Genomic DNA, 21,911 nt, shown 5'->3' on the forward strand with positions numbered 1-21,911 from the left:
GCTGAGGGAGGTGGGGACTGGGGGACATACCAGCAGGGTCCCCAGTCCCACTGGCCAGGCTGAGCCCTGCAAGGGACTGTGTGGGGAAGGGGATCAGGAGTCCCCGGCCGTGCCCCACACCCTTCATGTGGACAGTCAAGCTGAGGCCACAGAGGAGCAGGGGAGACCACGAACAAGGGGTTCTCCCGAGGCCCCAGGACCCACCCCAAGTGCCACACCTGGGAGCCAGGCCCTCGGCACCTTGGGGCTTCTGCAGGGGCTCATCCGGCATCCTCCTGGGCAGGTTGCCAGGGAGATCCAGACGTTGAAGAAATACTTTAATGTCTGTGAAAACCTCAGCATCTCCGCACTGTCCCCGCAGGGTCACCTCCCTCTGGCAGGACCTCCTCTCCGAAATTGGGGTGCCCGGACACCCAGGCCGTCTGTTCCACACGGGGACAATGGAGGGAGCTGAGCCCACCTCCAACACAGCCTCAGGGCGCTGGGGGAAGGGCAGGGCCCCTCCCTGGGGCTCCAGGGGGCTCTGCCAGGGGTGGGGGGTGTCAGGCGGCTGAGGCCCGAGAGCTGGCTGGGAGGCTGGTCCCTGGGACTGGCGGCAGGCCTGACCTTCCCCCCGGGAGGAGTCTGGATCCAGCATGGAGACTCGTGAAGACCCAGACCGCTCCACTTACTGGGACAAGCACCCCCTCCCCGCCCCCATGCCGGGCCGCTGCTGGAGCCGTCTAGAAGCAGAGCCTGGCCACGGCGGGGCGGCGAGCGGGCTACACGTCCGTCTCCACCCGCAGACGCTCCATCCGACGCACGTTGCCCTCCACGGCCACGCGGCTGGTGATGCTTCGGGCGAAGTCCTCGGGGAACCAGCCCGTCTCCCCGTCCCTCAGCCGCTCGCCGTAGACCCAGCCTGAACACAGATATGGGGCAGGTGAGGGCAGGTCCGGGTTCCCGGAGACGCCACGGCCAGGCCTCCTGCAGAGCAGAGCAGAGCAGCCCCCGCTCCTCCGGCAGGGCCTGGTCCCGGGTCCGGGGCCCTCCAGCCGCTGCTCTGCCTGCACCCTGGCGTCAGCAGCTGAGCGCACCCCGGCCAGCTTCAGGGACCACAGGAGGAGCACAGCCCCCCTCCTCCTGCTGAGGACAGAGCGGCAGAGAAGCTGGTTCTGATCCTGTGACTCAGGGACCTTTGAAGAGGCCCTGGAGGGAGGGGCTGAAGGGCTCCGGATCGGGCCAGGCCCACGGAGAGCCGTGCAGAAACCGCGTCTGCGGGCCCGGCTCAGGGTCAGCTGCCCGCACCTGGCGTGCTCTGGACCCTCGTGGGGGCGCGGACGGACTCTCACTCGGGGGTCCACCCCACCTCCCCACCTCCCCACCTCCATCCGGCCACCACCCAGGCGCAGCCGCCGCGCTCACCGTCCTCCTGCTCCAGGACCAGGACCACGTCGGCCTGCTGCAGCGTGATCTCGTCCGCCTGCCTGGCCAAGTAGGCCTTGGTGATCTCCACCTGGGGCAGGTCTGCGGGGGCAGGAGGGAGCGGGTGTCAGTGACAAAGCTGTCCCCAGGAGGGCCAAGGCCAGGGGCTCTGCTGCCCCAGGGCGGGCAGGGCTCTGCTCCTAACGCATCCCTCGCGGCCCGGTCTCGGTGGGGCCTGGGGGGCCCCGGACACACGGCTGCTTCCCTCCAGAGGCCACAGGACAGGCTGCTCCTGCTTTCAGAGCCAAAGCACCAGCGCCGGCTTCTAAGGGGCAGGGCTGGAGCCAGGGTGACAGGTCAATGGGCACTGTGGCCTCAGTCAGCTCCAGTCCCTGGGCGCGGGGCAGCCTGCTCTCCCTGCTCAGAACAGGAAGGCCCTGGGACAGAGCTGGGTGCATACAAGCACCCACACGTACGCGGCTCAGCGTGGAGCAGGCACTTACCTCCTTTGTTGGTGGGACCTTGCCCCTGCCTCTCCCCGTGCGTGAGCGCCGTGATCCACCGGGCCCGGTCACTCCTGCAATTGGAGAGGGGATGGGTGACGCCCAGCCTGGGGCTTCACAGGTCCCGCCCGCAGTGTGGCACCATGGAGACATGGGGGTTGCACAGCCAAGGGTTCCTTGAGCGTGCCCACAAAGCCCTCAAGGTGTGATGGGCAGTGGCCACGAAGGCTCATGCTGCCTAGGCGCCCTCTCCTGACCCTCACAAACCACCGAGTGGCCACGTGGAGGGCGTCACGGGCAAAAGGGAGGGCAGGCAGGCTGACCCTGAGTCCCACCTGCCCAGCGTCCCGGAGGCAGGCGACAGCCTCACCCCCACCGCCCGGGCCACACCGTCTGCTGGTGCTGGGCCCCAAGCCCACTGTCCCGTGCCAGTTTAAGGCTTTAAACCTCCCGCCTCAGCCTCCCATCTGGAGGGGGCATGGAGACCAAGCCAGCCCCGTCCCTGCCTCCCTCATCTGCTGAGTGCCTGTGGTGCTGGCGTCTCCATGTGCTGCCCACCCCCCTTCCAGACAGTTCTGACCTCACTACCCCCCACCCCACCACCGGCACCTGGGCTCCAGCCCAGCCTGGTTCTCAGCAGAGGCCTCCTGCCTCAGGGCCTTTGCACAGCCGTGCCTCTGCCAGGCTCCCTGCCCCCCCCATGGCATTGTGCCAGTCAGGCTGCCCCACCAGGTGCTCCCTTCCCTGCCTTGCTTTCCTGCTCCGTCGGTGCCCCCGGACACGCCTGACGGTCCAGCTGCTCGTCTGGCTGGCGTGTCCCCCTCCCCCCTGTGTGAACTCTGGGAGAACGAGGCTGCCCTGGCCTCCGACGCAGGGCCGGGTTCACGGCAGGTGCCCGAGAACTCGACGGCACGAACCCCTGCTCCCAGGAGCCCTCCCCGGACTCACGCAGAGTCGGAGGACAGCAGGATCTTCTCCTGGAGGCCCTCGCTGTTGTGCAGCAGGGTCACCTGGAAGGGGTGTGGCACCGAGGAGCTGCGGGTGCCGCCGCCGCCCAGCAGGCCGGGGTCAGAGGGCTCCATCTTCTGGACCCGGATGTGGTCCACCTGGGCGTAGTCCTGAACCATGAAGCTGTCCTCGCTGTGGGAAGACAGGCGGGCGGCCAGCTGCAGCGGCGGGGGACGGGGGTGTCTGTGGGCAGCCTGGGGCCCCTACCCAGCTGGGGGCACACAGTCAGCGGGACGTGCCTGAGAACCACCCTCCAGAAAACACGGGCCGTGTGCTCTCTCATCTGGGCCGGCAAACCCTGGTCTGCGGGCCACGAGAGGCGCCTGGCCACCCCACACGTTGGGGGATGCAGGCCGCTGCCAGGGACAGGCCGGGCTGGGCGGGGGACTCCAACTCTGAGGTCAGGGGCGGCTCCCCGGGCCCGATGGCAGGGCCACACAGCCCGGCACCACGGTGGCTCACCTCTTCTTCTTGGTGACCACCAGAACGTCGTTGAACAGAAACAGGTAGCACGTGGGCCGGCTGGCCAGTTTTCGGAAAAGCCTGGTTTCTTCTACCACGAAAAGCTCCCCACGCTTCAGCAGCCAGCGGGAGGCAGAGATCAGCGGGAGGGACTGGAAGGAGGAGCCGGACAGGTGCCGCTGCTGGGGTGGGGCCGGGACAGCGGGGTCCCTGCCTGCAAGGACCGGGGACCGGCCTCCCGGGCTGGACCGCGGAAGGCGGGGCGATGGGGCCTCACCTCACAAAACGGGCTATTCAGTGGGGCGACAGGCACCAATGGGACAGCTGCTCTGTGCCAGGTCCCGGGCCTGATCCCGCCCAGCAGCCAGGACAGGCCCGTCCTGCCTCCGGCCAGGCCCCGGGGCCCTCCTAGCCCCGGCGGAACGCTCTCTCCAAGTGGGAAGCAAAAGCCGTTGTGGGGAAGCGTCCACACACCCTCACACCCCTCTCCAGGCCTCCGTGCGCTGCCTCCAACACGCGGGGGCCTCCTGTCCTGCCCACAGCACCCACTGCCCTGGAGCTCCGGCCCTCCAGGCAGCCCCGAAGGTCAGCAGCCCAGCGTGATGGAGGACAGCAGAGCCCGGCCCAGAGAGCCGCCTCCAGGCCAGCTCCTTCAGAGGGGCTCCCGTGGGGAAGCGTCTGTGTGTCGGCTCGTCACCTGCTGCCGGACAGCCCCGCCCCCGCCCCCAAGGCTGCACCCGCAGAGGCAGGAGGCCCGTGGCCTGGGACGCAGCAGGGCCTTGCTCGGTGGGGACAACAGCTTGGGCCCCGCCTGCAGGATGTCTAGGCCTGTCCCCAGAACCGAGGGAGGCCCACGACAGGAACGGGGCCTGACCCCATCCCTGACCCCATTCTCAGCCCTGCGGGGAGCCCTGGCCCGGGGCAAGCCCTCCGGCCCACCTGCTGCTGCCCCGCTGCAGGCAGCCGCCCCCGGACGGCCCCGGGTAGGGGAGCACAGGCCAGACAGACCGGTACGCCCCCCAGCCCCAGGCGGGACGACTGCCACCAGGGGACCGGGAGCCACAGGGGAGACTCTGGTGGGAAACTGAGGCCCCGTTGAGGGGCCGTTGAGGCAGGGCCCGGGGCTGTGCCCCTGCGCTCCCGGGAGCCGGCTCAGGAGGGGAGGAAGCCCCTACCTTGACCCGGCCGAAGTCCAGCCGCGCGTGCAGCTCGTACATCTGCTCGGTGCGCTCCATCCTGCGGGCACCCTCATTGCACTGCTGCACCAGCTGCGGGGCCAGAGGCGGGCGCTGCCGTGGGCTGGGGCCCGACCCCCTGCCGCCCACGGCTCCCCAACCCACGGCTCCCCAGCCCACGCCCGGGCCGTCCTCGCTGCCGCCCCCACGACGGGCTCCCCGACCACGTGCGAGCCCTTCTCCCTCTGGGCCTCGGTTTCCCCTTCAGCCCCGTGAAAAGCCCGAGATGGACGGTGCGGAAGCCCGCCCTGCCCTCAGGGTCCCCCGCACTGGGCGGGAAGGGACAGACCTCGGCTTGGTCCCGGTGCCCGCGCCTCTCCCCCCGGATGCCCCTCACCTTGCTGATGGCCTTGAGCGCGCGGCTGGCGGCCTTGTACCTCTCGGGATGGCCTTGACTCTTGAGGCAGAGAGTCTGCAGAGCGGACCCCGCGTCAGGCACCACGTAACCTCCTGCACTCCAGGCTTCAGGCCTGCGTGGGGCACAGCCCCCCAACCCACAAACAGCAGACCCAGGTGGGGGCCCGTGTCCAACAGGCTCCTGCCAGGTCAGGCTGGCAGATGGGACCCTGGAGAGGGCACCTGCCCAGGACCCCAGCCCTTCCAGTCCGCAGCGGTCTCGGCCCAGTCTGGGGAAGCCCCCACAAGGACCGTGGAGGGTCTGACATCCCATTGGTCCAGACCGACAATCCTCCAAGCACGACCCACGCACTGCCTCTGGGGGCTTGGCAGGCCCCCGCCATGTCTCCATCTGCACGTGTGCACGGGACGCATGCCTGCCTGCGTGCACGTAGGACACGGGCACCTGCACACGTGCCTCTCACCCCCCACCCCGCCCCTCGGGCCCACGAGCGGCATCTCAGAGGCCTGAGGCCCTGCAGGGAGCTCCTGGGAGCCTCTCGCCCCCTCCCCGGCAGGGGTCGGCGCGTCCTACTCACGTCGGTCAGGAGGGGCAGCCGGGTCACCCTCTGCATGGGGAGGATCAGGAAGGAGATCATGGGGAGACCCCCGCACGCGGGGCGCTTCTCAATCTCCTTCAGGGCCTCGTGGAAGGCGGCGTTGCTGTTCCTGCAGCAGGGAACGTTCCCTCAGCGGCGGCGGGGGGCCGGGTGCCGCCGGCCGATGATGGGCCGCGAGCAGGACTGTGCTGCCGGGCCGGGGCGCCCGGAGTGGCCCCCCCGGCCGCAGGGAGCCCGCGCTCACGTCAGCTTCTGCAGGGCGCGCTGCTGGTAGACCTCGTTGGAGCAGTAGGCGACGTAGGGGTGGAAGTGCTTCTCGGCGTGCTCTTCCAGGATGTCACTGATGTCCTCCACGCAGACCTGCGCCTTGTGCCGCTGCTCCAGGGCCTCGAAAAATCTAACCGGGCGAGAGCTCTGTGGAGGCCTGGCCGTCCCCCAGCACGGCGCGTGCAAACACGCACGCAGGGGCAGGAACCCAGCAGGCGCGTGGGGGGCTCGCCGCCCGGGGAAACCCCAGCACACCGGCCGCTCAAGCCTGACAACCGGGCCGACCCGAGACCCCTTCCTGCTGGATTCTGGCAGGGCCTCCTGCAGACAACACGCGCCGCAGACGGGCAGGACCGGGAAGCCGCTGCTCTGATATGAGTCCTTGGACTTGGGTCAGACCCGCCGGGTGCCTGGTGCCCTCTGCCAGCTCGGTGTGAGGCCGGGGGCTCCGGGCGGGCTCCCCATCAGTGGCCGCCAGGTCCCGCTTCCTCCTGGGGTCCCCTTCTGAGATCACCCTTGACCAGAGATCAGGAGGACAAGCCCGGGAGGGAAGGAAGTCCCAAGCCCCCAACACCACAGGCACCACAGGGCCTGCGGTCAGTCAGACCCACTGAGCACCCGGGATGCGGACCCCACCGGCCGGAGGGCAAGGATGGGCAGCCCCGCCCCTGCGAGAGGGGGGCCGTGCTCCAGTTACCCTCGAGGAGGCCAGGGCGAGTCTCAGGGAGGGTGAGCAAGGCCCTGGCTTTGAGGACGGGATCTCTCAGACCCTGCTCGCCGGGCCTTGCTTGACCCTCTGCCCTGGGGGGCACCATGCGTCCATAAGGGGGGGAGCACTCGGAGAGCCCTAGCTCCTGGGCAGCCCAGGCAGACGGGGACAGGGACGGACAAGGACCCTGCCCCCTCAAGGAGGGCACGGGAGGCCCCAGCTGCCCAGGTGTAGGGCCGCACACCGGTCCCTGGGTGGGCGGGCCATACCGGTAAGCGCCTCCCCCAGCCATTCCAAGGGTTTCGAGAAAGTTCTGGGAAAGGTAGCCATCAGCTGCTGACCCAGATAACTGAGTCCCAGGGAGGCCAGTGACTGGCTCGGAGCTGCCAGGACCCAGCTGGAGCAGGAGGCCGGAGAGTCGTACCCCGGGACAGTGACGGCCAGCCAGAGGCCCTGGGGAGCTCGGCACAAACGGGACAGCTGGCCCATGGTGGGTCCAGGCCCTCCGCTGTGCCTCGGGGACATGGAGCAAAGGGTCAGAGCCGGTGGAGGGCAGCCACCTATCCCAGGCCCCCATGGAGTCAAAGGCTTCGAGGTTCCCCCATCCTGACCCGTCTCCAGGGACAAGTCAGCAGCCCTCCCCCCGCACGGCCCGGAAACTCCACGGGGGCCACAGGCAGCAGGTGCGGGCTGGGACGCAGGGAACCGGTCTGATGCTGATGTGAATAAGCCACCTCCTCTCACCTGTCCCCAGCCGAGTCTGCCAGGGGCCCCGGACCCACCTCCTTGGGTTAGGGAGCGTGCTGAGGCAAGAGGAGAGGTGTCCCAGGGTCTCCTGGGGCCCAGGCTGTGTGTGGGAGTGGACGCACACACACTCACAGACACGTGTGCACACACACCCAGCCACACACCTGCACACGCACAGAGACGCACACACGCAGGCCCCTGCAGGCCCGCGGTGGCTCGCCGGGCTCCTCCACCGCTGGGCCCTGTAACCGGAGCCCTGGGCCGGGCACCGGACACCATCGGGCACAACAGGACCCGAAGCCCCAACTCGAGGCCCTGCCTGCTCCGTCTGGTGGCCGGTTCAGGGCTTGGTGCTCAGCCTCTGGCACGGGACGTCCCGGCGGGGGGGATGGGGGAGTGGGTGCACGTAAGCCGCCCGTCATCCAGCACGTGCTGCACCGTCCGACATCCGAGGGACTGGGCGCCGGGGGCGGGGCGCTCAGCCTGTCACGGAGCCCAGCGCTGGGCAGCTCGGGTCCCTGCGGCCCCTCCCCGCCCCCAGCGGCTCCTGATCTCCCACCCGCGGTCCCAGACCCAGACTGTCCCGACACCCCAACACCGCCCTGCTGCCCCAGGGGTGGGCGGGCACCCTCACGGGCGGGCGCACAGCTGGGCCTCACCTCTGACTGGCGCTCAGGACGTCCAGGATGTTGGAGAAGAGGTGGTGGTGCTCCGTCTGGGTCATGGTGGCCCGCAGCTCCCTGGACTGCAGGAACTCGGCCACCAGGACGCCCAGGCTGTGTTGGTATGAGAACTCCGACGTGAGGATCTCGAAGATGGCCTGGGGGGGAACAAGAGCCGCTGCTGGGGCCACCGTGCGCCTCGGGGACAGGGCCAGGGTGCAGGGCAGGCTCGGACCAGACGTCAGCAGCAGGTTAGAGGGGCACGTCTCATGCCCTCAGCTCAGCCTCTCATGAGCTGTGATGCTGGCAAGGACCCCCACGTGCGTCCAAGAAGGGGTGATGGAACCCCCGCCCCCGCCCAAGCCAAGGGCACCAGCCATCATCCCAGTGTCCGGCCAGGAGGCGGGAGGGATCGCCGTGGCCGCCGTCCTGCCCCGTGTGCTGTGTGGCCTGCACCAAGTGCTGGGCACACGGCTGGGCGCCCCGCCCAGCCCCTCACCTCCTGCCGCTTGCGTTCCTCCGCAGACAGCTCGTCCAGGAGGCCGGACTCCACCACCTGAGGAGGGCACGGGCCTGGGAGTCACGGGTTGGGCACATCCTGGAAGCCCAGCCTCCCCTCCGAAGAGCCTCCCCTCCAAAGGGCCCGGCAGTCGCCGAGGAAGAGAGCTGGGCGTCCAGAGGGAGCGGCTGGCAGACACCACTGGGGTGAGGAGGGGGCTCCCGCAGAGCTGGCCTGGGGGCTGAGAGGCGTGCTGGGGACAGGGCCATAACTCAGACACACGGGCCCAGGTGAGTCTGTGCCCTGCCCATGAGATCTGGGCACGCGGTCTGGCTCTCCATGCCCTCAGGCCCCGGGGGCCCCCGGCCGGTAAGCCCCCGCCTTCTCGACCAGCCCAGAGGCTGGTCCAACCCCCGAGCTCAGGTGGTGCCCCGAATCTCCGGCGGCGTGTCCCGCCCCGACCCAGGAGACCACACGCCTGCAGCTGCCCTCCCTGCCCATGGGCTCCAGGGCCACTCTGTCCCTGGGCTCTCGGGGATGGGTCAGGCGTGTGGCTGTCCTCCTGGGGTCGTGGGGTTCCTCCCCACACACCTGCGCGGGACACCAGGGGCTCTGTCCCAGCCAAGCTCTTCCCGGGGCCCCCGTGGCCTGCTGGGCAGGGACCCGCCGTGATTCAGGTGTGGGGGTGAGGTGGCAGCGTGACCGAGGCATGTGGCTCTCTTGAAGCCGAGGCCTGGCCCTCCCCCTTCCCCTGCGGTCTCGGACCACTCGGACCCTCTGGCGCTCTCTGGGGGAGCAGGCCCCTTGGAAGGGGGTCCCTTTGCCCACAGCTCCGGCAGATCAGTCCACGTAGGGAGAGGGCGAGGGGCTCACGGGCAGGAGGCTTGTCAGACGAGCACCGCCGATGGCATGTGGCCCTCATGGATCTCCCCCATGGGACCCAAACCCACAGAGCCCTCGGGGCAGGGCAGCCCGGAGCACAGCAGGAGGGGAGCTCCCTGCTGCAAGCTGGGCCTAGAAGGTACTTTTGGAAGGCTTGTCCCCCCACCAGAGGGACCCAGGCTGGCTTCGAGGGGCCAACCGCCCATGGGCTTGGGCTCAGGACCTCAGCCCTCCGTCCGGGTCCTACCTCTGGGAGCTGACTCCAGGTGACCTGGGCAGGCCGGTAGCTTTTGACTACGATGGGGGCACCCGCCTTTCCCGTTCCGTCGGGGCTGGACGGTTCACCGAGCAAGTCATCGTCGGACTCGTGGCTGGTGTTCAGGCCCCGTTCCCGGATCTCCTGGTAGAACCCGGGGTCTGGGGAGAGGGGCTGTGTCACCTGCAGGCTGCAGGGCTCTGAGCGGGCGTGGGAACCTGTGAACCTGCAGGCTGAGTCCTCCCAGGGGGGCTCGGAGAGTGTCAGGCGGCACAGGGCCCCCCAGAGCAGGCTCCCCTCGGGCTGGCTGGCTCCCATGGCTGTGCTGGGCCCCGCCCCGCACTGGGGTGGCATCCCTGTGCAGAATGTGGCACCTGCAGGCTGAGACTGAGCCGACAAATCCCAGCCACGGGGGGCCGCCATGGGCAGGGGCTGTTCCCAGGCTGGGCTGAGCACACGGGTGCTGGCTCCCCGGAGCCCATCCCCCAGAGGAGCAGCCCCGCTCTCCCGCTCTGCAGCAGCCCCATGGCGACGGGCCGGCCCTGGATCAGGGCAACCCCCACGCACCTCCTTCCCACCCCGCCTGAGATACGCTCACCACAGCTCCTCTCCCTGGGACAGGAGGCTTGGCTCCTGCCCGCCCCCCACCCCCAGGCCCACGGCTGTCCAGAGGCTGGGGGCTGGCAGGGAGGGAGGGCCCTTCCTGGCTGGGTCCCTGCGCTCTAAGCCCCTCACAGCCCCGGGTGCTGCATCCTGACGGCACAGACCCCTCCCCCACCTGCTGGCATCCCACCCCTTGGCAGGCTACACACACTGCTCTGGGCCCTCCTGAGCCCCGACACCGGGCTCCTTGCACACTGTGACATGCACAGGCAATGCACACAGCGTGGGTGTCCATACCCGGGGCCGGCGCCCTCTGGCTTGTCTTGGTCCCACCAGTCACTATAGGCCTGGCCTATGCATGGTTGACAAACATTCCCTGGGGTGAGTGCAGAGGTTCTGTCTGTCCCCTGCACTTGGAACACTTCAAAAGGGAGCACGAGGGAACTTTCTAGACCCAACAGAACGGCACAGATGAGCCACCGGGACCTTCCATCCCTGGAGAAACCTCTCTCGGCATGTTCTCACCGGAGGGCACCAGCCTCCCTGCCCCCCAGCAGCCCCAGAGAGACCAGCCTCCCCTGTGCCAGCCTGGCCTACGGTGGCTTCCTGAGGTCACCTCCCTCGGCCACACTCACCGTCCTTGAAGGAGCCCTTGTGCGCCCGCTTCCGCCCCAGCGTCCTCTGTGCAAACAGGAGAGACACAGACACGCCAAAGTCAGCGGGAGGGGAGGCAGGTGTGAGTCTGCCAGGAGCCCTCTACTCCTGGGGCCCAAGCACCTCTCGGCGCCACGCATGCGGCCTGTTCAACAGCGGGGGCTCTGCCAGGCACCCACAAGATGCTCAATAAACGTGGAGGGAAGCCAGGCCACCAGGCAGAGGCCAGGGTGGGTAGGACGGGATGGAATGGGGGCTTGGAGCAAGCAGGGCAGGTTGACTGGGAGCTAGGCAGATCCAGGAGGTCTGCCTGGAGGAGAAAGCAGGACTGAACTCATCAAGAGCTGGTGCTCAGGCAGGTGGGTGCTCCAACCGGCTGTGAAGGGAGCCCCACGCAAGGCTGGATGGGTCTGGCCGGAGGGGCTGAGGCAGCCCAGGGCTGGGAGCTGGGGCCCCACACAGGGCCTCCAGCAGTCTGGGACCTGGGGTGGCAGGAAGGGCGGAGTCCAGCTCCCAGCATGGGTGTGGGGTCCCAGCAGCTGCTGGCAGGACTGCAAAGGCAGGTGGGGGTTCTCGGGGATCCCCCACACGTGGCCCCAGCAGCTGCCTGCTCAGAGCTTGCCTCCTTGGCCAGGACACGGAGTTTTCCCGAGCGGGAAGCCATGCCGGCTCCAGGAAAGGCAGAGCTGGTATCTCGGACGAGTTGGGGCTTGAAGGGCTGGAAGGTGCAGTGCTCCAGCCACACCCGGCTCCCACGTCCTGTGCCCCCCCCCCCCCCCCGCCCGCCGTGCCCCTCCTGCCTCTAAGCCCCTGCCCCCCGTTCACACCTCTCCCCCCCCCCCCCGCCGTGCCCCTCCTGCCTCTAAGCCCCGGCCCCCCGTTCACACCTCCCCCCCCCCCCCCCCGCCGTGCCCCTCCTGCCTCTAAGCCCCTGCCCCTCGTTCACACCTCTGCTTTAATCCCTCCTCCTCAGGACCCTCTCCCCACCCCCGCCCCTGCCCTGAGCAAGCGGGGAGCCAGCCCCTCCTCGGTGCTCCGCTGGCCCTCACACCTGAGCACCCCAGGGCACCCCTGACCCCTCACTGCCCTGGGAGCTCCCTGGGGCCCTGCCTCCAGGGCCCCCCTCAAGACCCCAGCGCCGGCCCCAGGAGTACTCGGGAAACATCGCTTGCGCACTTGGCCCAACAGTGAGCTGGCAGCTGGCCTGGTCCTGGGCTGGGGGCTGCTGGGTTCCTGAGGCAGCTTCCGGGGCCTGGGCAGCTCAGGGAGGCAGGCAGGGGCTGTACCCCACCTCCAAGGCCACGGGCATCTTTCAGCAGAGGACAGCGGCCAAGGTGCATCCCAAGGCTCCCCTCTGCATGCTGGCTTGCCGGCACTGACGGTTGCGCTTGGCTTCTCCCCGGGCTGGGGCCACCGCTCACAGTCCCGGGGCATTCCTGGCAGAGGTGGCCGCGGGAACAACTCTGGGCACACGGACCCCGAGCAAGGGTGCCCTTCCCACTGGCCCCGGGCCAGCCCCGCTCTCTCAAGAACACCGGAGCACAAGGGTGTCAGGCAGGGGAAGGAGGGCGTGCGGGCAGAGAGGGCATCAGACTATCCCTGAGCCCCCACGCAGGGGCCCATTGGGCAGACCGACCCAGGCCAGGTGCCGCTCGGAAGCTCTCCCTCAGCTTGATCCAAAGACAGCCTGGCTCCCCTTAGGGCTCAGAGAGAGGGGCTGTTCCCTCTCACTGTGGCTGGGAGTGGGGACCCTGGAGCCTGAGGGCCTGGGGAAAGCCCCCGACCTTGCTGAGCCTCAGCTGCCCCATCTGTAAAATGGGAATGTCACACTCAGCTCACAATCTGCTCACCATGCGTGACTGGGGTGAACCAGGTCAGGGATATGCACACAGTCGGTGCTCCCTGGGCCCGCGCTGCACCATTAGGTGAAGCCCTGTCTACAAGCTCCCAAGGCCCCTCGAGGCACGGCCCCTGCCCCAGTGTCCAGGCGGATGGGCCCCTACCTTATTCTTGGCCGGACACCGAGCAGGAGGTGGACTGGGCTCCTCGGCCAGAGCTTGGAGCTTGGGGCTGAGCTGGATGGGGGTCCTCTCCCGGCCCGGCACCCCCAGGCCCTGCATGGCTGCCCGGTAGGATTGGTTCCGCAGGTTCCGTCTGAGCGCTCCCTCGGGGCCCGTGTCCACGTCCATGTCGTCCAGGGAGAAGCTGGGGGCGGAGACGAGCCGGGGCTCCCTCCGGGCAGCTTCCTTACTGAGCACGGCCGCCCCGAAGCTCTGGTGGCGGGCTGGCGTCTTGGCCTTGCTGCACACGGCCAGGCTTCTGGGGATCAGCTGCTGAGTGCCCATCTTGAGGGCCGCGGGGCTCTGTGTGCTCAGGACAATGGTCCGTGGCTCCTCGTCCTTAGTGGACAGAGGTGGGGGCACCGAGGTGTCCAGCTGGAAGGCGGCATTGTCCCTGACTTGCAGGGAGTCCCGGACCATGGGCAGCCCGGGTGCCGGGTTCCCCCTGGCATCGAGCCGCAGCTCAGAGTGGAAGCGGTATTCCAGCAGCTTCTCTTCCAAGGAGCTGTCCGAGTGTCGCTGGGACATGCTCTGCGGCCACCGCGTCCTGGGGCAAAAGTGCAGCGGTGAGGGCGGCATGCAGACGTCCACCCCGCAGCCCCCCTGCAGACGGGCCCATCCATGGCTTCCCAGCACCCGCCCTGGCCCGAGACCCCACTGGGGATGCAGGGCTCGGAGGCCTGGAGCAGAGCTGGGGAGGGCCTGGCCCCCAGCCCCCAGCACCCCTGGGGAGGTGGACGGAGAGGCTCAGGCCTGCAGGACCCCAGGCGGCTGGGACCGGGCCAGAGGACATGCCTGCTTCTTCCGGTGGGCACACACACCAAGGACAGACCCCACGCCCGGGCTGCAGGTGTGGGGCAGTGCAGGCCGCCGGACCGGGGCCCTGGAGACCTGAGCCGCGGCAACCCTGGGCCTCTGGGCGCCGTCTCTTGCCGGTCAGGGCATGCACGACGGTAATGCCGTCTGGGGGGTCTTCGGACGCCCGCTTCAGACAGCGCGGGCCACGACCCCAGCCTCCGCCGTGCCCCCAAGCTTGGGAGCAGCAGAGCCAGGCTCTGCCGCTCTGGGTTGGGGGTGTGACCTCACCCCACCCCCCACACACCCCGGCTGTTCTCACTCTCGGTGTGCAAATGGAGAAACCCAGGGGCCAGCCCTAGGATTGGGGACGGAAGTATGGGTCACCAGGCTCTGAACCCAAGCCCATCTGATTTCAGACCCTTCTCTTCGAGGCCCCGGGTGGCGATTCCGCCACGGCCGGTGTCTCCCGGCCTTGCTACTCGTGCAGGGACACCCTTGGTGTTTTCCCCCGTTGATGAACTCGGAGCGGGGCCAACAATCCCTTCCTCCAGAGCCTGGCCGGGCACGGTCACCGCGTGTGCGTGGACACCGAGGGGAGGGAGGAGCTGGCAGCCCGAGCCCCCGCCTGCTCTTCCTGCGTCCCTTGGATGCCCGTCCCCCACGGCGCCCCGAGCCCCCAGCCGTGTGGAGCCCGCTGACTGGCGTCTGTGGGCCAGCTGCTCGGCTCATCAGGGCTGAGGGGTCCGCTCCACCGGCGTGGACGGCCCACCGCCACCTTCCCACGTAGGGTCGGGCAGAGCCAGCGCCAGCCTCCCGCCTCCGGGGCACCAGCATCTGGCCAGTGACCAAGCCGTCCTGAGGGGCCACCTGCCGCCGTTGCGTCGCTGCCCTCCACTGCGTGTTCCGCCTCCGTTTCAAAACCCGCAGACGGGCAGAGTCACAATGAGGCCAGCCTCCGGAGGCAGGAAGGGTCGCCCAGCCCAGCCCGGCCACGACGCCCGAGCCCCCGCGGGAATGGAAGGCCGTGCCACCGTCCCGCTCCTGGCTCCAGACCTGCAAGCAGGACAGGCGCCGGCTTGGGACGACTTGGCCGAAGACTCACTCTGTATCTCTTCCTTTCAGTTTTAAGAAAGGCGCGCGGCACGGCTCCCTGCACCCTTCCTGCAGACACACGGCTTGCATGTGTTACGAGGGCCCGCGAGGCTGGGAGCCCATTTCTCGGATGGAAGAATTATGTCTCCACATCACCAGCCCAGGTGGCCCAGGCTGGGCGCAGTTTCGCCGCCAGGGGCCGTGTGCCCTGCAGACCTGGGGCGGGAGGCAGGCCCATTGTCTCCGACAGCCTGGAAGAGGGAGGGTCTCACCTCCTCTCTCCCACCCTGGGCGGCCAGAGGGGCCGGGGCCTGTGCCGGCAGGCGTGGAGCCTCTGGAGCCGAGGACTACCCCTGACACTCGCCGCCCAGCCTTGTATCGGGCCGCGTCCCCTGGGAAGTTCCAGGCCTCAGCTCCAGAATCCGTCTGCGAGGGGCGGCCGGGCTCTGGAGGGGTCCGCACGGAGCATAGTTGGGGGCCCAGCCAGAGGCCAGGCTCCCCACACCCCCTGCTCCTGGTGCACAGGCTCTCTGCTAAAACCATCCCAGAGAGGGTGTGCGGCCGAGCCTCCTGGTGACAGGGAGGGGCTGTCCACGGAGCTCCAGCCACCCTCTGCCCGGAGGACACCGCCCACGCGGAGCTCCAGCCACCCCCCTGCCCGGAGGACACCGCCCACGCATTCCTGGGGACATTCTGAGTCACCGGCTGCTAGGACGGGTGGTGCCGTCCAGGCTCACCCACCCCCATGTTAACTTCGTCTGCATCGAGCCAGGCCGGGCCCAGAATGGGGTTGCTGGCAGACGTCGCTCTATCTGGGGTCCAAGCAAAGTGCACCCACGCGGGTAGGGAGCCCGAAGCTGCAGACGTCTGCCAGGACTCTTCTTCGGGGCTCCTACGGCGGCTGCACAGAGCCCGGATGCAGCAAGGCCAGCACCGTCCCCACCCCCCCCCAGCCCCGAGCCGCCCTTCCTTTCCGTCGCCTCCACCCGAGGCCCCAGGCTTGGGTCTTCTTGGACCCGTCCTCTGGGCCTGGACCCTGGACCCCAGACCCTGGACCCAGCCAGGGGCACGGCCTCTCCCAGCGTAGGGCAAAGTCTGTTCTGGGGCCCGAGGTGCTCCAACAGGAACCTGTCAGGCGAGCCACTGCCGGGTGTGACCTCCGTTCCTAGCAAGGTGGCCGCACCCACAGGCCTGGGCTGCCACCAGTCCTGGGACCAGGCCTGCAGGAGAGGGAGCGCTGTCTGGGGCTCCGCAGGGCCTCGGGACCAGGGCCAGCTCTGGGGAGCCACTGCCCCCATGGCCACCCCTGTGTCTCCCTCCTCCGAACATCCAGGTTCCCACAAGTCCCTGGACACGGGACCAAAACTGAAGCACCAAGACAGGCATCGTGGGGCGCCTGGGTGGCTCAGTGGGTTAAGCCTCTGCCTTCGGCTCAGGTCAGGATCTCAGGGTCCTGGGATCGAGCCCCGCATCGGGCTCTCTGCTCGGCGGGGAGCCTGCTTCCTCCTCTCTCTCTGCCTGCCTCTGCCTACTTGTGATCTCTGTCTGTCAAATAAATAAAATCTTAAAAAAAAAAAAAAAAAAAAAAAAAAAAGAAGACAGGTGTCGCCTCCTCCGCTGCCCTGACACCCGCCCCGGAGGAAGGCCGGCATCGGCCCCTCTCCCCGCTGCGTGGACGGGACTCCAGCCCCCGTGAGTCAGCTCAGCCAGCTCCAGGGCAGGAGCGGGAGGCCGGCGGCCGGCCCCCCTCGTTAATCATTCCCTCGTGTTGAGTCGGGTTTTCCTCCTGCTCCTGTGGCCCCGGGCATCCCTCGTCCCTGCCTCCCTGCCTCATCCGCCTTGGCCGTCGGCTCCGCACGGTCCGTGGATCGGCTCTGCTCAGTGGATGGGCTCCGCGTCCTCCCGGGCCCCTCCCCCGCCCCGCCCGCCCCCCCCAGTCCTTTCCTGGGGTCCCCCACCTTTCCCAGGCTCCAAGGCGGCCTCACACGCGGGAGAGCTTTGTCTCGGGCTGGTAGCGGGCTGAGATCAGAGCCCCAGGGAGACGTTTCTTCCAGAACTGGAGGTCTCTTCTCTGGTCTAGGGTTCTGCTGCCGGCGAGACGTCTGACGCGTCCGACCTCGCCTCCCCGGATTGTGGCCTGAGGTCCCCCCGGCCCGCTTTACTGGAGAGTTCTGGTGCTCCGGCAGCCCCAAGTTCACCCCTGAGCCACGGGCTCATGCCCCCTTCCAAGCCCGTCCTCGGGTCTGGCGGGTCTGGGCGTGTGCTGGGGACATTTCGTCCGCACGTCCTCCCCGTTTTCTCCAGCCCCTCCTCGGGGGCAGCCTGGGGTGGGCGCTCAGGCTCCTGGTGTCACCTCCGCACCTTGCCCTCTCCCGCCCGTGCTCTCATCCCCCTGCCCTCCCGTGGGCGGGTCCAGCCTTTCCACCACACCTGCCCCGCTGCGGGCCCGGCCTGCGAGCGCCGGCTCCTGCTCCAGGACGCTTACGGCTCCTCTTTGGCCTTGGCCCATCCATCCTCTGGGCCTGTCGCACCCTCGCAGGCACCAGGCTGTCCGCAAACGCACACACGTGAGCGCAGCGGCCCCGCAGGCTCCCGGGCCCCCCACTGTCCCGGCATTTGCGGCCATCGGCCTCTGCAGAGTGGCCATCCCAGTGACCTCGCTGCTGCTGGCCTTCACCTGGTGTCCTGGGGCCGGTGTGAGGGAGGGGCCGGGGCACAGACTCTCCTCCCGCTGTCTCCGGGCAAATGCCGGCCATGCTGTCCGAGCAAGAGCGTCGCTGAAAGGGAGGCCAGATGGTCCGACCTCTCGGGTCCCAGGGGTGCGGCTGCCCCCGGCACAGGGGGCCCCGTGAAGCTCCTCCAGGGAGGCCCAGGGCAGTGAGGGCTGCATGCTGCGCGTCTGACTGCCCGAAGAGTCTGTGGGTCCTTTGGGAGCAGGGACAGTCGCGGTCCCCAGGGTGGGCTCAGTCCCCAAACTGCCGAGTGAACGCTGGCCATCAGGATACTTGCTCTGTCCGAGGCCCCTTGCTCTCAGGCTGCGTCCTCCCCAAGAGGCCCTGGGGTTCCGTGCGCAGACTTAGCTTCCAGCCACCAGAAACCGCCATGGATGCATCAGGGGGGCTTCTGGATCCGTCCGTGCCACCACTGGGTGACTTCCTGCTGTTCCTGCTCCGGGGGGCTGGGGAGGCCGGTCTCCCGCTGGGTCCTTGTAACCCAGGGCACAGAGTCTCCCTCCGCAGCACGTGCAGGGCAGGAAAGGGGCACTTGCCGTGTGGGACGCAGGAAGGGCAGCAGGTGGGGTGGGGGGAGGACCCGACTCTGGGGGGGCGGGCCGAAGCGGCAGTCGGCACCGTCCTCGCTGCGGTGCGGCCCCTCACAGCCCAGTGCCCCCCGCTCCCTTGTTCTTCCCGACAGATGGGCTTCCTGGGACTCGGGGGGCTCCGTGCTGTCTCCCCCCCACTGCCTCACAGATGGACCAGCGGCTCTGCCCACAGCCACTCCCCCAGCCAGCAGGACCCACACCACTTCCCCCGTGGGGCCTCCGTCCCCTCTGCCCTGGCCTCGAGGTCCGGCTGACCCCACCCTGCCTGGTGGGGCTCAGCCTCTCCAGCACCATCCGCCCCACCCTGGTCCTTGCTCAGGCTGACTCGAGCCACGATGATGGGCTTGTGCTTGGGTACTTCTGCCCTGCCAAGCCCGAGCCTCAGGGTCACACGGAATTTGGGGGCAGGATTTGGCGTTTTAAGTCACAGCGCAGAGCAGATAGTGTCATCTGCAAGACGGCTGGGGACGGCTCAGGACTCAGCTGGGGCAGCCCCCACCCCCAACCCAACACTTGGCAATGCCCAGAGACATTCGTGGAGGTCGCAGCGCTGGAGATCACGGGCGCCCCACCCGGGGAAATGTTCTGGAGCCAATGTCTGCAGCACCAAGATGGAGAGCCTGGTGTCACTGACCAGAGGGCCTCCTGCTCACGGTGGGGGTCAGGGAGACCCACCCGGCCGCCGGCAGCACCCAGTCTGGCAGCAGGGAGGGACCGTGCTGTGCCTGACCCCCTGCCGCCCCTGCCACCCCGGACGCAGGAGCCTCCCGGTGGCCTCTGGCTCTGAGGCTTCCCGGCGCGGGAACAGTCACAGAGAAGCCCGCCTCCGGGGTCAGGAGGTCAGGCAGTGCTCCCCCTCGCAACCACAGGCTCACCCACGGCTCGCCGGCTCCTGTCTCTCCGTCCAGAAGTCCCATAAACTCGACCCCTGTCCCAGACTGGGCTGACACGCATGGTGTCCCCCCAAGAAGCCCCAGAGCCCTGTGTCCGACAGCTCTCCTGACCCGGTGAGCAGCAGGTGTCTTCCAAACGCTTCCTTGCCTGCTGGGCCTAGAGTTCGTCATGCCCTTCCTTCGGAAGGTGGTATGTTCCCCGACACGTGAGGAAAGCCGGCGGGGCCAGGCTGCCCGTTGGCAGAGAGCTGGGCAAGGATGGGCCAGCGAGCGAGCAGAGATTCCTGCTGGAAATAAAGACGCCCCGACACACGGGGGTCGCCTTCGCATGGAGCTGTGGCTGCCATCCATCTGGAAACCGAAACCAAAACTCTGGGCACCAGACACAGGGTGAGAGCCGGTGCCCGACGGATCACACACAGACCAGCATCCTTGGGGGTGGTGCCCGAGGGGACCCCAGCAGGCCGCTCGGCTGCCCCCTTGCTTCCTCAAGCACAGGGCAGAGCCATCCCCGTTGGGTCGGAGCCCAGCCCTGGGAGCCAGAGCCTCCTGGCACAGGTGTCTCCCCACAGATGTCCCCGAGTGGGGAGGGGCCCTCTGCTCGGCTCACCCCCTCTTCGTCTCCAGGCGGCTTCTGTCCAAGTGACTGAAGACCTCACTTCTGGGAACCCCCAAGACCCTGCCTCCCGCTGCTCTCTCCCTGCGGGACTCGGGAGACGCGGGGCGAGGCCCTGTCCTGTGGCCGGCCGGCCTTACCAGGGGAGTGTCCAGACTGCAGCTCAGGTGCGCTGACTCAGTGCCCTCCCTGCGGGCACCTGAAGCCTCCCCTTCCACACAGGAGGACTCTGCTGCCCGGGGGCTTATGTCACTCACCTGAGTTCACAGGGACCCAGGATTTGAACCCAGGGGCCACCACACCCCTAAGCACTAGGCTGGGGGTGTGTGGGGTCGGACTCCGCAGGTGCCCCCTGACCCCCCCCAGACACAGAACAGGGGCAGACTGTTCACCTCAAGGCCACAGGGAGAGTCAGGCACTCCTGGGCTCCAGGTCTGGTGCCCATGTTCCCCCATGCCCAGTGCTGCGCTGAGGTCCGCCCCGAGCTCAGAAGGGATTCTTGCTTCCCAGATGCAGAAACGGAGGCACCGAGACAGGTGCGCAGTAAGAAGGGCCGCGGCCCTCAGGAGCGGCCCACACTCCTCCCTAGCCGCTGAGAGTGAGCAGGACGCCCGCTGCTGCGTCTGCCCCCCACCCCCCCCATCCCTGCCGCCGGGGAGGCGCTTCTTCCCGCGTCGCTGGAGCGCGGGTCTTCATCTGGGGCCGCTAACTGGAGGCCCGACTGGGTTTGGGCAGCAGATTCTCCAGGGTTTGCGGGGAGGGTGGTTTCGTGCGCCCCCGCCCCACCCCCATTTTCATAGGTCCGGGGACACCCCGCGGTCTCCGGGCTCCGCCGTCTACGCAGGAGAGAAGCGTCCCCTCGGGGTGCGGACGGAGCCGCCCGGGGGCCTGAACGGCAGGGGCGGCGGCAGGACGCCCGAGGCCGTGGGCGGGGTGCCCGCCGGGGTCCAGCCGCGGGCCTGGCGCGCTCCGTCCCGGGCGGCGCAGGGGAGAGAAGGCGCCCCGGGGTCACCGGCCCTCCCCGTGTCCAGCTCGCTCCCCCGGCCCCAGGCTCACCTGCGCCGCGGCGCGGAGGACGTGGCGGCGAGCGGGCGGCGGCTCCGGCGGGTCTGGCTCCGGGCCCCGCGCCCCGCGCCCGGCCGGGCGGCCGATCGGGCCGCGCTCCCAGCCGCCGCCGGGTCCCTCCCAGGCCCCGCCCCCCACTTCCTGCGCGGCCCCCGGGGAGGCGCGGGCGCGGGGCCGTCGGGCCAGGTGGGCGCCCGGGTGGGCGCGCGGGACGGCGGGGCGGGGGCCGGGCGGGAGGGGACGGCGGCGCGCGCCCCGGGCACCTGGCCGTGCAGCCTGCGTCACGGTCCCCACCTGGCCGGCCGGCGCTCACGTGACCCGCTGGCCGGGCGGCCGCACCTCCGGAGCCGCCGTGTCCGCCCGCGGCGCCGCCCCTGCACCGCCCTCCTCGGTGGCTGCCGGTCCGTCGCCCGCGGGTTTGGGGCGGGAGTGGCCGGCTGGGATCCTGAATCCGCTCCCACTCTCCTTCCGGGCCTAGCTAGGCTGCCTCCTCCTCCAGGAAGCCCTCTGGGAAGCTGACTAGCTCTGCAGGGAAACCTGATCTTTGCGAGGCAGAAGAGGCCCCAAGCTCTGGCCCCAGCCGGCGGCCCAGCATGGCCCCAAGCGCTCGCGCTGCCTTTACGGTGTGGCTGTGGATGTGAAATGTGGGGGTCCGGGAGCGGCCAGTCAAGAGAGAATTCTTGAAGCCTCTTGGGTGCAAAGAGGGTGCTTTTATGAAGGCAGGGGGACAGGACGCGCGGGCATTAAGAGCTGCACTGGGGTCCCCAGGAGGAGCTGGGAGGGGGTCGGGGAGAGCGTAAGCCTCTCAGGAATTTGGAAGCCAGGGAAGCAAGCCCCCTAGGAGGGGCCAGCTGAGGTCAGGAGAAGGCCATTTCCGGAAGTCAGAGGGAGGCAAACCCTAAGGGACTCGTAACTCTAGGGAAAACACACGCTGCCGGAGCGTGGGGGCGGGGGCGCGGCCGCTGGGGGATGGGCAGTCCTGCTGCCGCGGGATGGAATGAGCCCTGGGTGTTACCAGAGGCTGGTGCATCGCTGACCTCTACCTCTGAAAGCAATGTGCGCTACATGTTAAATAACTGAATTCAAACAAAATAAGCACATTTTTTTTAAAAAAGGAGAAGTTCCTTTGCTACTGGCTGGTGAGCCCTCAGTCGTGAGATGCTGCAGGTGTGTGCCAGTGGGCCACAGGCCTGGGGATGGCTGCTAACACGGACCTTG

At 68.7% G+C, this 21,911-nt stretch overlaps 1 protein-coding gene across 3 annotated transcripts; it reads right to left on the reverse strand.

Moving 5' to 3' along the window:
* Positions 1–302: 302 nt before the first annotated feature.
* ARHGEF16 (Rho guanine nucleotide exchange factor 16) lies at positions 303–20,838 on the reverse strand. Of its 3 annotated transcripts, none has more exons than XM_032361088.1 (15): positions 20,685–20,838; positions 12,851–13,454; positions 10,829–10,874; positions 9,582–9,751; positions 8,453–8,509; positions 7,951–8,111; positions 5,813–5,965; positions 5,548–5,677; positions 4,950–5,024; positions 4,553–4,645; positions 3,378–3,529; positions 2,856–3,047; positions 1,908–1,981; positions 1,405–1,506; positions 303–901 (listed from the first exon to the last, which is right to left on the reverse strand). In XM_032361088.1, exons 2-15 carry the CDS (start codon positions 13,433–13,435, stop codon positions 762–764), a joined length of 2,130 nt encoding a protein of 709 aa, XP_032216979.1. In that variant the 5' UTR covers positions 13,436–13,454; positions 20,685–20,838; the 3' UTR covers positions 303–761. The 3 variants fall into 3 exon arrangements, with proteins under 3 accessions (XP_032216979.1, XP_032216978.1, XP_032216980.1); XM_032361087.1 differs by lacking the exon at positions 20,685–20,838 and adding an exon at positions 14,573–14,780; XM_032361089.1 differs by lacking the exon at positions 20,685–20,838 and adding an exon at positions 13,799–13,818.
* Between the last annotated feature and the right edge of the window lie 1,073 nt (positions 20,839–21,911).

This window comes from Mustela erminea, chromosome 10 (assembly GCF_009829155.1).
Source record: "Mustela erminea isolate mMusErm1 chromosome 10, mMusErm1.Pri, whole genome shotgun sequence".
Classification (NCBI taxonomy): domain Eukaryota; kingdom Metazoa; phylum Chordata; class Mammalia; order Carnivora; family Mustelidae; genus Mustela; species Mustela erminea.

Excerpts from the sequence above, each read along its gene's own strand:
- ARHGEF16 (XM_032361088.1), bottom strand. The coding sequence starts at position 13,435 with ATGTCCCAGCGACACTCGGACAGCTCCTTGGAAGAGAAGCTGCTGGAA. Across the intron at positions 1,982-2,855 it reads CTGCTGTCCTCCGACTCTGC|GAGTGACCGGGCCCGGTGGA; the intron begins GTGAGTCCGGGG and ends CTCCAATTGCAG. Across the intron at positions 1,507-1,907 it reads AGGTCCCACCAACAAAGGAG|ACCTGCCCCAGGTGGAGATC; the intron begins GTAAGTGCCTGC and ends CTGCCCCCGCAG.